The sequence below is a fragment of the Canis lupus genome, chromosome 4 (genome assembly GCF_048164855.1).
Source record: "Canis lupus baileyi chromosome 4, mCanLup2.hap1, whole genome shotgun sequence".
NCBI lineage: Eukaryota > Metazoa > Chordata > Mammalia > Carnivora > Canidae > Canis > Canis lupus.
In genome coordinates this window covers 41460556-41477904 of record NC_132841.1, presented here as the reverse complement: position 1 = coordinate 41477904, position 17349 = coordinate 41460556, and the positions used below count along the sequence as shown (strand labels likewise).

The following is a 17349-nucleotide window of genomic DNA, read 5'->3' as shown; positions in this document are numbered from 1 at the left end:
GCGTGCGCACAGCGGCGGCGGCGGCGGCGGAGGGGTGGGGCCGGGGTACGAGTGCGCGTGCTCCATGGGAGCCCGCGAAGTACCTGGAGGAGGTGGGGGGCGAGGTAGAAAGGAGTGGAGTTGAAGAGCGCTTGCGCGGGAGGGCGACCGTCAGGGGAGGGGGGCTCCCGAGCACGCGCGCGGAGACGGGACTTGGAAAGCTCTCGCGAGATCTTCGCGGTGCTATATATGTGCGCAGGGAGCCCGCGTCCTTTCCCTGCTGTGATTCCGTCCTGCGCGGCTGTTCTGAGGAACAGTAGTCGTGTGTCTCCGTCCGCCTTCTCTCCCACCTAAGTGCGTGCCACCGCCCCATGGAAGATTCGATGGACATGGACATGAGCCCCCTGCGGCCCCAGAACTATCTTTTTGGTAAGTGCAGGGGGGGTGGGGTGAGGCCGGGCAGGGCCTGGTGGCTTTGAGGTGGGGGTGGGGGGGCGGGAATCCCACTGAGGCCTGGGCTGGGAGGGTAAGCCAGGCAAGCTGGAGGCCCGAGGGAGGGAGGAGAGCCGCCGAGGCCCTGCCCCGTAAGGGATGGGAGGTCCAGAGAGGAGCACGAAGCGGTGAAAGGAGGGGCGGCCTGAAGCCTTGGGCAGGAACGATCCCAGGCCCAGGGCCTGAGGTAACGTAGAACCGACCGGCTGAGGGTTCGGCTTTGCTTGGGGGCACGCGGTAGAGCCACGGGCTTGATTTTCTCTTGAGCTGCGTGGTTTCGTACAGGCTTGGGATTCTTGGCCGGCCTCTTTGATGCAGGGCCCCGGCTTGGTCCTGGAGGTTGAGGGAGTCCGCGGTGTGGGCCGTGGGCTTCCTTTCTGGGGGAAAGGGTATTTAGAGCCTCGCGTTGTCCCTAGGCCTCAAGAGTGCGGAGCTTCAGGGCCGAGTTTCAGCCCCGGTGCCTCGGCCCGTTGCGGGGGGAGGGGAGGCGCGGCCGGGCGTGAGGAGGCCGCAACCGCTGGGAGCACGTGGTTGCCACGTGGTTGGGGGAAGGAGGGGGTGTGGGCACTACATCCGGGTCTCCCCGGTGGCTTGTCACCACGGAGCGTGGCATCCTGGGGCTTAATTGAAGCTGTTGGGCGGGAAATCTTAAGTGAAGAGGCTGGTAGAGCCAAGATTCTGTAAGTCTTTGTTCAGTCCTTAACATCCGTGATGGCAGTTCTCATTTATAGAGCAGTTGTTAAAAAGATCGAACCAGCCCACTTTGCACATGACTGATGCTCAGAACTGAAGGCTTGAGGCTTAACGAGGGCTTGTACTTGTAGGTAAATAGTGGGTAGATCTAAACCAAGACCCTTCCTTGCCTCTAGAACTGGTGCGTTGATTTTTGGAGGGAGGCTGGGGGAAACAGCCTTCTTGTGGCCTTGAGCAAACAGCTTTTTTGAAAAGATGAGAAATTTGTGTGGGGTTCAGTAAGAGCTGGTACTGTTTTTGGAATCTTCCCCTCCCCTCTCCAGAAAGCAGTTACATACATAGTAGAGAGGCCAGCTTTGGTTTTCAATCTTAGTGAAATTGTCAGAAGCCCTATCTTTGTCAGACTTTGAAGTAAGTGCAAATCCTGCCCCCACGTTTCTTTATATACCATGCTGAGATTTGTTAATTGAGGTAACATTTAGACATCTATGTACCAGTAACTGTTAGAGGGCAATTAAATGGAGTCCTTTAATTAAAAGGTTATTCTGATGGTACTTGAAACAACTTGCCTATTGATGGGATGGGAGTGGGTAACTTACACCATATGTTACGGCTTTTATTCCTAGTCCTTTTGAATTGCTAGGGTTTCTGGTCAATTTATACTGTATTTTTGTGTTAATCTTTTCTACGGGAAATATCCCTAGGATATATCTATTCTTAAACATAATTTCTAAGCATAATGAACATCATTTCTGTTAACTTCAAAGGTGGAATATTGACCCCTCTAGCAAGTTTTGGGTCTTTTACATCTGTAGTTTATGTCCTGTGAATACAGGCTGTTCTTGTAGGTGTTTGTGTAACCATTCTCGTTTCTAAATTGGTCACTTCTCTTTCGTAGGTAGGTGATTAGTCCTTTTTAAAGTTTATCGATATTGTACATTAGACTTCGTTTCAGATACTGCCAGATCCAGATTTACTAGATCTTTGAGCTTGTTTCTATCTAAAAACAACTAGAGTGTGGTTGAAAATGAAATAGTATAGTTGGAAAGTGGAATTTATAAAGCCCTGTATAAATGTTACGTGATGTTTCTAGACATTGCTGTTCAAGAAATCCAGGAAGAGCTACCTCTGCATTGCCTACTGATAGCTAGAATAGTGGGAAACTTGGTCACAAATTAACTGTTACCTTTCGGTTATCCTCACTTAAGTTTCAGCGTCATTTTTCTCTGTTGCTTTTTTCCCTTGATTTACAGGTTGTGAACTAAAGGCTGACAAAGATTACCACTTTAAGGTGGATAATGATGAAAATGAGCACCAGTTATCTTTAAGAACGGTACTGAAACTTTCCAAAATAAACTACTTGACCTTTCTTGATTCCTATTCCTATTTGTGTGACTTAACATTTTCATAGTAGTATTGTTTATAACTGAGTGTTATAAATACATGATCTTGTACCTGTACTATAAAACTTGGCATCTTTACTTTTCATTTGGTAATGTGAAGTTGAGTCACACTACTGTTCAACTTTCCATATTTGTGTATTTTGCCTCTCTGGCTGCATTAGAAAAAGCCCTTTAGGGCAGTGATAAATTTTATTTTTTTGTCCTCCATAGTGGGGCCTGCAGCCTTACTGCCTAACTTAGAATAGGTGGACAGTAGATGTTAGGTGGTCCATTCTGTGGGTAGCAGATAAAACTATGCCATTAAATATATTTGCTGCGTTTGTTCAAATGAAAAATTGGTTGGCAAGGCAACCTAAAACTTGAAGATGACATTGTGCACCGATAAGTTTTCTGTTAGTGGTAATAATAGGTTTATAATTGCTTAGTTTTTTCTTAGAAGGCAAATTTTGGGGGGATTGTAAAATAGGAACTTAAAGTATTTTTGTTCACAGGTCAGTTTGGGAGCTGGTGCAAAGGATGAATTGCACATTGTTGAAGCAGAGGCAATGAATTATGAAGGCAGTCCAATTAAAGTCACTCTGGCAACTTTGAAAATGTCTGTACAGCCAACGGTAAGGGCGCTGAGACTTTTGGATTTTATGTCAAGGTCTAATTCTATTGTATTAAGGTAGGTGTTGTTTAGGTTACACCAAGGACTTAAAAGGGGGGAATTTCCTTTGTGTTTTTTTAGTAGCAGCTGCATCACTGTGGGGTTGAATGATAACTCTTGAACATATTGGTTTGCTATTTGTCAGAGGTGATAAAACAGGTTTGCTGGTTGGTTCATTTGGCTTATGCATTTGCCTGTAATGCCTGTCTAACACAAACATTTTTCTAGGTCTCTTACAAACAGGTTTTTATACCAAACATTTAACCTTAAAAGTTTATCATTTTTAGGTGTCCCTTGGGGGCTTTGAAATAACACCACCTGTGGTCTTACGGTTGAAGTGTGGTTCCGGTCCTGTGCATATTAGTGGACAGCACTTAGTAGGTATGTTATTAGGTATTATGCTATTTATTCTCTTCTTTGTTCCCAATTTGAATTTTGTAATGTGTGCTAGACCTATTGTCTTTATAATTGTTTAAATGGAGATTATCACTAGAAAAGGTTTTGTTTTGTTTTTTTGAAAACCAAGGAGTCCCGAAAATTCGTTTTTAAAAAATTTCTGTTCCCTAATTGCTATTTTTCTAGTAGAATCTTCATTTTTAAATGCTCATTACTGTATGCTATGCCCTTTTTTTCCTGAGTTCTTGCTTCTTGGTTGAATTCTAGTAGTGGCTAATAAATAAACTTGTTCTAGCTGTAGAGGAAGATGCAGAGTCAGAAGATGAAGAAGAGGAGGATGTGAAACTTCTTAGTATATCTGGAAAGCGTTCTGCCCCTGGAAGTGGTAGCAAGGTTCCACAGGTATAGGTTATCTTATCCTGGCCTTTAGTTTTGGTGATTAAGATCAGCACTTGTTCATGGGTACATATATGTACGTATTTTTATATGAACTTTTTTTTTTTTTTAAGAAAAAAGTAAAACTTGCTGCTGATGAAGATGATGACGACGACGACGATGACGACGACGATGATGAAGAGTAAGTGTGATCTTAGAAGCTTGACAGTTGTATGGAGAGTAGTTTATGAAAATTATAATCATCTTTGAAATTAAGCAATACTTAAAAAGGGTAAATGGTCATTGGCTGTTACTTTGAATTAAATTAGCTGAATTTAAAAATGCTGGCATTTAAGAGCCTTTAAAATGCTGCAGTGTGGGACAGCTGCGTAGCTCATAAAATCTTTTAAAAAATTTTTAAAATGCAGTGTGTTGCAAATTTTCAGAAGAATATGTGGTGTCGGGATCCCTGGGTGGTGCAGCGGTTTAGCGCCTGCCTTTGGCCCAGGGCGCGATCCTGGAGACCCGGGATCGAATCCCACATCGGGCTCCCGGTGCATGGAGCCTGCTTCTCCTTCTGCCTGTGTCTCTGCCTCTCTCTCACTGTGTGCCTATCATAAAAAAAAAAAAAAAAAAAAAGAATATGCGGTGTTTCCCAAATGTATTTGACTAGATGAGTTTTTTTCCTGAGGAAGATTTAATAAACACGTGATGACAAGTCTGCTGGTAAGATTTTTTACTAAACAGTATATAAGTGATCTGGGTAGAAAGAATCCGGATGGCTCCAGCGACATTTCATTTTGTAAGTTGTCACTTAATGATTTTTTTTATCCCACAAAGGATTTTGGCTAATAGTTCTTTGGTCCTTACTGATAAAATGAGATTCTGAAAGAAGATTTTCATGAAGGATTTGAGATTTTTTTTGGAAACTATTTGGTGATAGGTTTATTAAACTTGATCAGGCTAAGGTAAAATTAAATGCATACTACACAATAAAGTGCTATTTATTTATTCATGAGAGAGAGAGAGGCAGAGGGGGGAGAAGCAGGCTCCCCGCTGAGTAGAAAACCTGACTGGAGGCTCCATCCCAGTGTCCTGGGATCTTGACCTGAGCAGAAAGCAGATGCTTAACTTACTGAGGCACCCAACTACCCCTTTACTTGTCTTGATATACTGAGTTGTCGGAAAACAAAAAAGCTCTTACAAGTTCCTTTTCAGAAAGAATTCACAAGTACTTTCTCCCGTTCTGTGGGCTGTGTTTTCGCGTGAGTGTGTAATCCTTTGCACAAAAGTTTTTAATCATCCAGTGTCCTATTAGCTTAATTTTTTATGTTTTTAATGATTTATGGAGTCCAGTTTATTTTGATGCTTGTGTGCTTTTGGTGTTAAAATAAGCCATTGCCAAATCTTCTGAAACCTTTATTATATGTCTTATATTTAAATCTTTGATCCATCTTGAATCCATTTTTGTATATGGTATGAAGTTGGGGACAAACCTAAATTCTGTGTGTGGATTTCTAGTTGTCCCAGCACCGTTTATTAGATGTCTTTCGCCATTGGATGACAGTACTGTGTCGTTGAGAATAATTACGATGAATTATGGGTTTGTTTCTGGACTCTTTGGTTTTATTAAGTATCCTTAGATGCTGGTAAAACAGTCTTGATTTCTGTTGCTTTGTCATTTTTGTGGGTTTTTTTTTTTTAAAACACTAAGTGCATCCTCCAATTATGTTACTTTTTCGAGATTGTTTTTGGCTGCTTTTGGGTTCTTTGAATTTTAATACAAATTGTAGGATCAATGTCTACAGAGAACCTAGGACTGTTAGGGGTTGTGATGAATCGTAGATTAATTTGGAGAGTTGCCACCTTAGAATATTTCTCCTGATCTGTGAACATGTGTTTCTATTTAGTTTCTTTAAACTACAACTTCCATTTTTAAGTTTTTTATCCACTTTAGTTGTAAGAAAAATACAATATTATCTTAACCATTTTTGAAGTGTACAGTTGAGTGTTAATTATATTGTTGTTTAATAGATCCTAAAGTCTTTTCATCTATTAATACTGAAAATTTACTTACTGAATGAAAACTCCTTTCCACCATTCTCCAACCCTTGGCTACCACCAATCTCCTTTTGGGTTCTATAGAGGAAAAGATTACTTTTGATGCCTCGTTAAGTGGGATCATACACTATGTCTGTCTTTTCCATGACTATCATGTTTGTTAGTATGTTCTCAAGGTTCATCCATGTGACAGGATTTCCTTTAAAACTGAATATTCTAGGGATACCCAAGTGACTCAGTCTATTGTGTCTGACTCTTGATTTCACCTTAGGTTATGATCCTCAGAGTCCTGAGATAGAGCCCTGTATCAGGCACCTTGCTCAGCGGAGGAAATCTCCTTGGAAGTCTCTCATTCTAAAATCTTTTTTAAAAATTGCAATATTCTAATAACTATCCAAAAATCCTGAATATTTCCTTAAATATATAAATGATAATTTTCTTAGCATTTGTTAGTAGATATTTAGGTTGCTTCCACTTGTGAAGATGAACATGCAAATAGCTCTTTGAGACCCTTGCTTCCAATTCTTTTTGTCAATCCTCAAAAGTTTGAAATTCTTAACATCTTGATTGACTAAACTTGGAGTTTCATCCAATTTTTACACAGGCTTATGAGTGCATTGGATCAGTAATAGTGACTCCTTGTGAGGAAAAATTAGGGACACAAATCATGAGATTTCTAACTCTGGGAAACAGGGTTGTAGAAGAGAAGATGGGTGGGGGGATAGGTGATGGGCACTTGATGGGATGAGCCCTGAGTGTTCTATGTTGGCAAATCGAATTTAAATTAAAAATTTTTTAAAAATAATAAGGACTCATTTCATTTGTAGTGATGATGATGATGATTTTGATGATGAGGAAGCTGAAGAAAAGGCTCCAGTAAAGAAAGTAAGTACAACACAGTGGTACAAGGCTGACAGAAATAGCTAGTAACAGAAATGGAAATTTTTTACTGCTTTGTTTTGTAGTTAACAAAAGCTAGTTTGGGAGGAGTTGTTGATCTTGTACTTAAATTAGTCCTGAATAGGATTTTCATCTTAAAAATTTTCCTAATAGTGATCTATTTTCTTTATCCTTGTGGTCTTCTCCCACTTTCATAGCCCTTAATACCTTTTGTCAGAATGATTGTTTTGTCTTACCCTGATTGCTTTTGTTTAAGTGGTTTGGGGCTGTTTTACTTGGACTCATATGTCTGTTATGTGTAGGAGAGCATTGATTAAGATTAATTTCTAATTGCAGTCTATACGAGATACTCCAGCCAAAAATGCACAAAAATCAAACCAGAATGGAAAAGACTCAAAACCATCAACACCAAGAACAAAAGTAAGTGGCATACACATAAACCACAACCTTCACTGAAGTAGTTAGAAGTTTTAATTGATATCTTAAAGTGCTAAAGTGTGCTTGTTGGTGTGCTCGCTTCGGCGGCATATATACTGAAATTGAAACAATACAGAGAAGATTAGCATGGTGCCTGTGCAAATTCATGAAGCATTCCATATTCTTGAAGGACAGTCATTATACAGTTTCGCTCATATGAGTAATATAAAAAATAATGAAAGGGATTATAGGGGAAAGGAGAGAAAGTAAGTGGGAAATATCACAGTGACAAAACAGGAAACTCCTAACTTTGGGGAACAACCAAGGGGTAGTGGAAGGGGAAGTGGGTGGGGGGATGGTGACTGGGTGACAGGCACTGAGGGGGGGCACTTGAGGGGATACGCACTGGGTATTATACTATATGTTGGTAAGTCAAACTCCAATAGAAAATACATATATAAAACATTGTGTTTGTTGGTGGAGGATCCATCCCCTAGTGGAGGATGCCAACAAAAATTTTTTTATTGCACTATAAACAGTTGTGTCCTGTAAGGAGTTTTTTAAAGTATTTTATGGCATAGAGTTTTCTCAACTCTGGCTGTGTACTAGAATCTAGCAACTTAAAAGAGCCATAGTACCCCAGCTTGGAGATTATTAGAAGCTATGGGATGGGCCTAAGGCATATCAAGGTACATTTACTTGCTTCATTCTTGGGGCCTTCTGGTTTCAATTTTGATGGTGTACAAGTGTAGAACTGATCTGATATGATGTTGAATATAAAAAGCAAGCTCAAACTATTCTTGTTTTTATTCAGGAATGATATATTAAGAATAAGAAACAATTGTTGAGATGTTTATTTAAAACAACTCAACTCTATATTTTTTACAAGGAAGGATTGTAAATAAGAATGATTTTTCTTGAGAAAATCCAGGTAGGTAGGATGGGTCGTAAGAGACACCCCTTTATGTCCTTTTGAACCTTAATCTTTTTTTTTTTCAGGGTCAAGAATCTTTCAAAAAACAGGAAAAGACTCCCAAAACACCGAAAGGACCTAGTTCTGTAGAAGACATTAAAGCAAAAATGCAAGCAAGTATAGAAAAAGTGAGTATAAAAGGATCTTAAAACCTAGATGGGTTTTTTTATTCCTTTTTTTTTTTTTTTTTTTTTAAGATTTTATTTATTCTTGAGAGAGAGGCAGTCACAGGCAGAAGGAAGAACAGGCTCCATGCAGGAAGCCAGCCCCGTGTGGGACTGTATCCTGGGACCCTAGGATCACACCCTGAGCTGAAGCAAACACTCAACCACTGAGCCACCCAGGCGTCCTGTCCCTCCTCTTTTAGAGTAATACCATTGTGATGGCTTTGGAACTAGATTGTTCCTTACTTTTTTAATCTTGAAATCTTGCCCCTTTTGTGCTATGCTTTTTCTTTTTTCAGAAACATGTTTTTTGTATTCATTTCTCACCTTGACATTTTTGTGTGTGTGTGTGTGTACTTGAAGTTACATATATATATATGTACTTTTTTATATATATATAAAAGACCAGTAAGTTGGTTTTAAGCTTAATTCTGACCTTAGATGTTAAAAGGAGTTCAATGAGTTTTTTTTTTAGTTGTAATATGCTATAGAACCAGCAGAGGGCGTTTGAGTCTTCTATAAATTTACAGGCTGTGGGAAAAGTGGAAACTGCTTGGTTGCTGATGGGTTAGTACAATAATTATTCATGACTGATTTTAGTCAAACATTTTCCAACAAATTTGAATCTTTATCTGCTCTATTTTCTTTTTTTTTTAATTTAAGATTTATTTATTTATGAGAGAGAGAGAGAGAGAGAGAGAGGCAGAGAGGCAGACACAGGAGGAGGGAGAAGTAGGCTCCATGCCGGGAGCCTGACGTGGGACTTGATCCTGGGACTCCAGGATTGCGCCCTGGGCCAAAGGCAGGCGCTAAACTGCTGAGCCACCCAGGGATCCCTTTATTTGCTCTTTATACCAAGAAATTACCAGTTATATATGGTAATATCTTGAATGTCTGAACGCTTATATTTAGTTACCATTTTGTCTTAAATAATGGAAATGTGAGAAGAAATTAGCTCTCTACCTGCTACTTACTTGATTGAGAAACTAAACTTACTAAACCTAGTAAACTCGGACTTCAGAGTAAAGGTGGGATGGTGAGGAAAAGTTGCTGACTCTCTGTTTCCCCATGTTTTTCCTTTGCTTTATAAGTTTACTTGGTTTCAGTAAATTTTTTTGTGCAGTGATGAGTCAGTTGGGAAACCTTTAGAACCAAAATGTGTTTGTTGGTTTTTGCTTTAGTACTACTGCATACCTTTCTAGCTTCTGGTATCACTGTTTTATTTTTATCCCTTTCATACAATGCTGAAATGACATTTTTTAGACCCCCCCCCCCCATTTTAATATGGTCCTATCTCCTTGGTTTAATTACAGGCGAATTGAACAGTCCTGGGCACTACTGGTAAAATAAACCCAAAGCTGGGGAGAGAGGAAAAGGAGAGACAAATATAGTCCATACTGACTGTCATCAACAATCCAGACTGAAGTCTCAAATCCCTTTCCTGTTTTGCCACCCACCCACACCCCCTTCCAGGCTGGAAGCAATCTCATTCTTGATCTCCTAAAGCACTTTTCTTTTGACTGCTGTGATTCAGTGACCCCTTACACTTTGCTTTCTATGATTTGCGCATTTGCTTTACCTCTTTGGCCATGTTTTAATCGCCTTTGTGTCTCCCTAGCTGCTCAATAAATATTTGAATGAATCAAATAAGAATGTATGTGACAATAATTTAAAAATGGGATTTACAGTGAGGTTTATTTTCTAGGTTACAGAGGCAATTTAAGGATCTTAACCATACTTCTGATCTTAACCTATTTTGTGCCTTGATTCCTTTGGCATTCTGAAACCTTGATCTTGTTAAAATGCATAGAAGATTTAGGTTACGAGGAAAATTAAAATTTAGTTACAAAAAGAGGAAACAAAAGGTTTATAATTAGTATTAAGATAATTCAAAAGTAGTGATGAATATGAACACATCAAGATATTTGCAGTAATTGCAGCATTTGAAAGTGTTTGGTGATGAACTATTTTGAAAATGAGTTGTATTAATAATGTTGTGATTTCTTCCCTGTGTCCATAATTGAAGGAGGTGCCAAGTTTTGGTTAGTGAAATGTGGGACTAATTTTTTCCCCCCATTCGACTTCATATATGCCCTGAACTGACTGACTCCCAGGTTACGGTTGTGCTGGATCTAGGTTCTTAAGTATTAAGTGATTAAGCAATTTTGATTCTTTGTATATGGTACTCAAAAAGGGGTATAAATTTGTATTTGGTTCTGGGTGCTATATAGTAGAGCAAGCAGTCAAGTTGACATATTTTGAGTTCCTGAAGAGTATCAACTGTAGCTTATGTTCTGTGTTTTTAGAATGGTCTGAGAGAATTTAAAACTAATGAACTTATTTATAGGAGTACTATGAAAGACCTAGGTGCCCCCCCTTTTTTTTATTTAAATCCAGTTAATATATGGTTTATTAGTTTCAGAGGTAATGCTCAGTGATTAGTCTTAGATAATACCTATTGCTCATTACATTACATGCCCTCCTTTTTTTTTTTTAAAGATTTTATTTATTCAGAGGCAGAGGGAGAAGCAGGCTCCATGCAGGGAGCCCAATGTGGGACTCGATCCCCGGTCTCCAGGATCACACGCCAGGCTGCAGGCGACACCAAACTGCTGCGCCACCGGGGCTGCCCTCACGTGCCCTCCTTAATGAAAGACCTAGGTTTTATTTTTTAATTCTTATTTACTTACTTATTTAAAGATTTTATTTTATTCATTTATTCATGAGAGAGTGAGAGAGGCAGAGACAAAGGCAGAGGGAGAAGCAGGCTCCATGCAGGGAGCCCCACATGGGACTCAATCCTGGGATTCCAGGATCACGACCTGAGCTGAAGGCAGCGCTAAACTGCTGAGCCACCCAGGCTGCCCAAGACGTAGGTTTTAAATATTGTTACCAGTAGGTGTTTCTGGGCCTAAAACCAAAGTATTAAAATGAAGAGTTGAAGGGACAAAGAGTGAACCAATGATCCATGTAATAGCATGAAAATCTGTGAGGAGTTTCATAGTATCTCAAAAACAGTATTTCTGTAATTAACATTATTAATGCTTTTGTTTCCTAGGGTGGTTCTCTTCCCAAAGTGGAAGCCAAGTTCATCAATTATGTGAAGAATTGCTTCCGGATGACTGACCAAGAGGTAACTGAATTTTTAGGAGATGTGACTAAATCCTAATTTTTTGTGACTTATTTATGATTTTTAGTTTAAGTGTTGGCTTCTTTTAAAAGGTTCCTAACCACAAACAATACTTCAGATTAAATACCTGGAAACTTGTAAGAATTTGAGAAGATAACTCTAGTACATTTTTCTCAGGTTTTTCTATAAAATTATCTCTTGGTTACTGAATTCACTTTACTTTTGGTACTCTGTTGGCTAAGGAAATCATCTGATTTCCTTGCTGCTCCATTTGAGTACCTGTAGTCTGGACTTCTGCTTTCTTTTGAGTTGGCAGAGAAGACCATTTTCTCTGTAGGTCTTATAGGAAGCACATTTTGCTGAAAACAACCTGAGGTATAAAATATGGAAGCAAGAAGCCAAATTGTAGTAAATATTCAAATATTAGCTTGAGTCAGCTGTTGAATTTTATATTTCTTAAATGCTATTTTCTCAATAGAAAAAATTCGTGATTTACTTTTATGGTTGTATTTATGGTTGCTGACTCAGATTGTAAAGGAAAATGTAAAAACAGGTAAGGTTGCAAAGGCACCTTTGTATACGTAGAACATTCTGTGTTAAATGGTTTTTGTCAAGAATCCCTATACCTCAACTTTTTTCAGTATGAGCTACTTTTCTGCCAGTTACCTAGTACTTACGTGACTTAAGTGGCAGCACTACTTTGGTCCAGTTTGAAGTGTTTCAGCACTGTTTACTATTATTGGTGAGTTCAGCCTTTATTGATATGGCTGTGAGATGAAATTCAATTTTACACTCTTCTGTAAGAGAGTGTTCTGTGTGTATTAAACTCCAAAATGCAAGTGTGAATTCTGTGAAGTTTCTGAACAGTAGACATTTGTTAAACAAAAATCCTTGTGAAACCAGAGTATGCAATTGTTGAAATTGTTCTGTATTGCAAATAGTGGAAAGATGTGAATCTGCATTTACTAACAAGGAAGTATAAGACAAATGATTACTCCCAGTTAGTGTCAAAGACCGTGGTTAAGAATTTAGGGAAAGATAATCAAGGTTGTGAAGGCCTTCCACACAGTATTAGTCTTGCAGCTGAAATGACTAAACTCACTGCTATCAGAAGTATTTTCTGAGTCTAAAACTGAAAGCCTATTTTCAAGTGCAAGGATGAAATACTAAGGAATAGTTCAGTTTACTATTACAGATACTCAAACTGTAAATGCCTCATGTTTTTTTGACATACCTACAGATAACAGGTCACAATGTATACAATTTTTCATTGCTTATGCAGTTTTTCTTGTGAAAACTGCTTATGGGGATTTGGCTAGTAAAAACCAATTTAAAGTGGTTAACTAATAAATTGAGACTGTCATTTGAAGAATGATTCTTACATGGATGTTAATACTAGCATGAGAACAAGTTACAGATTTCATGTGTTAAAGGACAGAACAAGGATGTTCTTTTTTGTCAGTTGACATTTTGAATCCTTAGATTTTAAGAATGAAGAGCAGATTATGTCTTGGAAGATGGGTGTTAAGTGCTTTAACAAATCAGATAAGAGCAAATCTGAGTAGTTAATCTGGTTTTAAGTAAATAGTTTTTAGTATGTGTTCCATAATCTTAGATAAATGTATTTAACTGTGTGTTCTATATTTTTATGTGCTAAATCTGGCAGCTCTAAAGTATAGGACATTGAGGCAACATTTGGCCAAACTGGCCTCACCTCTTCCATTTTGTTTATCTAAGCTGTTAAATACATACTAGTACCTCTGCCTACAAAGATTGACATGTTATGCTTGATTTGAGGTTATTGAAATTAAATTCTGAGTATACATTTCCTTGAAATTAGTTCTTAATTATCTAGAGTGAACCTTTTTGGTGGTAGGATGAAAGATAGATACATTGAACTGTACAAAGAGCTGTGGTTTAATTTATTGGTGTCTATGAAGTGTTGTGGTTCTTTAACCACATTTTTTTTTTTTTTTCCAGGCTATTCAAGATCTCTGGCAGTGGAGGAAGTCTCTTTAAGAAAATAGTTTAAACAGTTTGTTAAAATTTTCCGTCTTCTTTCATTTCTGTAACAGTTGATATCTGGCTGTCCTTTTTATAATGCAGAGTGAGAACTTTCCCTACCGTGTCTGATAAATGTTGTCCAGGTTCCATTGCCAAGAATGTGTTGTCCAAAATGCCTGTTTAGTTTTTAAAGATGGAACTCCACCCTTTGCTTGGTTTTAAGTATGTATGGAATGTTATGATAGGCCATAGTAGTAGTGGTGGTCAGACAAATGGAAATGGTGGGGAGACAAAAATATACATGTGAAATAAACTCAGTATTTTAATAAAGTAGCACTGTTTCTCTTTCTATTATTTACTCTTCTTATACTTTGTCAAAGAAATAAATGTACTTAGTTAAAAGTATCAAATTAATATCCTGAAATCCCGAGAAACAGTCCCTGCCCTCCCCCTTCAAATAGTTGTGCCTCTCAGTTGTGTTTCTCTATTTTTCATTTAATGCTTAAAATTTCCTACCTCTTGATAACACTGATAAATTATGACCATGCAAGCGTGTTTCCAGATGTGTAGTCAGACCACCTATCCACTTAAACCCAGTTTTTACTGGTAGAATCTGGCATGTTGAAGACCTTGCAGCTGCTTTTCTCAACATGGGCTCTTCATCTGAACTAGAACAGAAAAATGAATTCTGTTGACTGTTTTCTCAATTTGCCCAAAATAGCACATAATTTATACATTTTTAGATCCACAGGGGAAAGATTAATTTATTGCAAGCGGTGGTTACATGAGGACAATCAGGGGCTAATCTCTGGTATCTTTATCAATTTTACCACATGCTAATTACATGACGGTTGTAGTTAGATACTGTTGCTCCTTTTGTTTTACCTTGGTGTCTCTAGTAGTTTGCCAATATATGGAGGAAATATTTTTCTGAGTACTTTCAGTCTGAAAAGTCAGTTTTTGACATAAGTTAATTCTGCTAAATCTTTTTCTCAGGATTTTAATTGTGCCTCTTGGCTTAGTCTCTTGCCATTTTCAGGTGTTCTTTTGTATAGGACCAGTTTTCCTGAGAACTGATTAAGATTGGCCTATTGCTGGTCTTCTGAAATTCTATAATGTGTCTTGTTCTAGGCCCTGGGTAGATTGGGTCTGTTCTCCAGACTCTTCCTGTTTGGGGCCATTATCTCCTGCTTAACTTGTATCTGTTCTTGGGCCTTTGGTTTCATTCTCTTGGATGTTCCTTACCATTCCTTTTTTGTTTAAACTTCTAAGAGAAAAGACTTTAATATCTTCAAATTTGTGTTGGTTTTATTTTTATTGACTTCAAATACTCTTCTTGGGTGTTTGGGGACATATTTAATCTCTTTTCACCCTGTGCATTGTTTATGCTCTTTTCTTTTTTTACCCTCTCAGTCTATCTTTTATATAGATGAAGAGGATTGCTCTTGTTGATTAGGCTGTAGTTCCAGATACATTGATGGGAATGAGCAGATGCCTATCTGCCTTTTAATCTTTAAAGTGGTTTTGGTAGAGTAACATTTTTTATTTTATTCTTTGAAGTAGGCTCCACGTCCAGTGTGGGGCTTGAACTCATGACCTTGAGATTGAGAGTCAGATGCTCTACAGACTGAGCCAGCCGGATGCCTGGAGAGTAACCTTTTTGGAGGGTGGGAAGGGTTGGTAGTAATACGCTCTTTCTAATGCTACTTGCCAGGCTTTAGGTGTCCTTTCTAGTCATTTACTTTAGGTTTTGATTTTCTTCATTGATTATTCAGTTTCCTCTACAGAGTGTCTGTCCTTATAGCTCCTCTTTTTTTTTTTTTTTTTTTTTTTTAATTTTTATTTATTTATGATAGTCACAGAGAGAGAGGGAGGCAGAGACACAGGCAGAGGGAGAAGCAGGCTCCATGCACCGGGAGCCTGATGTGGGATTCGATCCTGGGCCTCCAGGATCGCGCCCTGGGCCAAAGGCAGGCGCCAAACCGCTGCGCCACCCAGGGATCCCTAGCTCCTCTTTATTATATCTTTAATGGAGATTCAGTTGAAAATGGCAAATGTTCATTGTTCTTAATTTCATTGGAAAGTACTATTTTAAAAGAACGTTTTTATGCTTAATGTTTTTAAAAAAATTGATAGAATTCCAAAACACTTAATCTGCGCACAAATTTGAAAAAGTTACTTGTGTTAAATAGTGCCACAGAGTGCTATCAAGAAGTAAATATATTAAAGTTGAATCATTCCTTCCCTAGATAAACTGTTTCATATCACAGTATGTGATGATATAGGAGTATATTAGGAAATTACTTAAAATGTTCAGAAGTAGAAGTATACTTGGATTATAATGTCTTGAAATATAGGTCTGATATGTTTATAATTGGAGTCACTTTCTGTAGAATTTAACCTTTGACTTTAGCTGATGGGTAATTAAGTAACAGGAAAACCAAAAGGACTTTTCTTCATTCTAAGAGAAAGCCAGTTGGCCTTACTGGTGGTCTTGTTCTTGCATGTTAAATAAAGCTAATCAGATCCATCTTTGAAAAAGTTTACAGGTGATAGGGCATGCTTTCTTGGTGCCTCCAGTCACTAGTAGTCTTGTAACTAGACCTCAGCCAACTAATAAATATGGTAATCTAAAAATTGAACTCCTAGTCTTGTGACTAGAAATTCCTCATTAAAAAATGTTTTGTGCTGTGTAAACCGTTAAGTAAGATTGGCTATACTTAGATCAATATTGGTTTAATTGCTAAAGAAAAATATATATAAGGTACTTAGGGATAAATAAAAAATTAAAGCATTTTGTTTTCTAGGACTAATAAGGGAAATACATATTCTTTTCCTTTGTCCCTAGTACTAATTTTCAAAATTTATTTAGAGAATGAGCCCGCATGGGACAGGGGGAGAGAAAGAATCTCAAGCAGACTCCCCACTGAGCAGTGAGCCTGAGAAGGGACTTGATCTCAAGACCCTCAGATCATGACCTGAGGTGAAATCAGGAGCCAGCCCCACTTAACTTACTGAGCCACACAGGTGCCTTCTAATCTGGCTTCATAGTGATAGAGGGAACTGTGAGAGAATATTCTTAGTTTGAGGGATTTATAATAGATGTACCAAGAATAATTCCTTTTTTTAAGAGTACTTTTTGATGGAATAATTGTATTTCCCTTAAGCCAGTCTGCTGAAGATGAATGTTTAATGGCTTAGTTCTTGGCAATACCATTCACTATTTTTGCAGGCACTTCCTTTAAAATCCCCACTTGTATTACTTCTGTACCTGACTTGAAAAACAAATCTTTTAATATTTTCATTTACTAATTTTCAGAATGCTGGGTTGATGTTCTAGCAACTTATTGAAACTAGTGAGTTTTAAGGATCCTGAATTCAAGATTTTTATTTTATTTTTTTTTTTACCTTTTTTTTTGGTGGATGGAATCCCCTTTTAACTTGTTTCTACTATCACAGATTCCAGTATGATAGCTTTTTGCTTTCTAGTGTAAGAAAATGTTCCAGGTTAATCTTCATTTTCTTTGTCAGACCTGGGATGATACATTTCTTTTTAAAAAAAGAATGGCAGGGGTGCCTGGCTGGTTCAGTTAATTGTGTCTGAGTTGTGAGTCATGGTCTTGGAGTCCTGGGATCAAATTCCAAGTGAGGCTCAGCAGGGAGTCTGCTTGCTTCTCCCTCTCCCTCTGTCCCTCCTCTCCATTTATGCTTGC

At 38.4% G+C, this 17349-nt stretch overlaps 1 protein-coding gene and 1 pseudogene across 10 annotated transcripts; both read left to right on the top strand.

The window, feature by feature from the left end:
- Positions 1–81: 81 nt before the first annotated feature.
- NPM1 (nucleophosmin 1) lies at positions 82–13985 on the top strand. Of its 10 annotated transcripts, none has more exons than XM_072824176.1 (12): positions 82–408; positions 2418–2497; positions 3059–3178; positions 3504–3597; positions 3908–4014; positions 4122–4189; positions 6876–6933; positions 7285–7368; positions 8365–8466; positions 11561–11635; positions 12274–12374; positions 13613–13985. In XM_072824176.1, the coding sequence occupies exons 1-11, from the start codon at positions 351–353 to the stop codon at positions 12316–12318; spliced, it is 891 nt and encodes a 296-aa protein (XP_072680277.1). In that variant the 5' UTR covers positions 82–350; the 3' UTR covers positions 12319–12374; positions 13613–13985. The 10 variants fall into 10 exon arrangements, with proteins under 10 accessions (XP_072680277.1, XP_072680282.1, XP_072680278.1 ...); XM_072824181.1 differs by lacking the exon at positions 12274–12374 and adding an exon at positions 9816–11163; XM_072824175.1 differs by having other exon boundaries at positions 197–408; positions 3914–4014; positions 6858–6933.
- On the top strand, positions 7458–7551 carry LOC140632781 (U6 spliceosomal RNA; annotated as a pseudogene).
- Positions 13986–17349: the final 3364 nt, after the last annotated feature.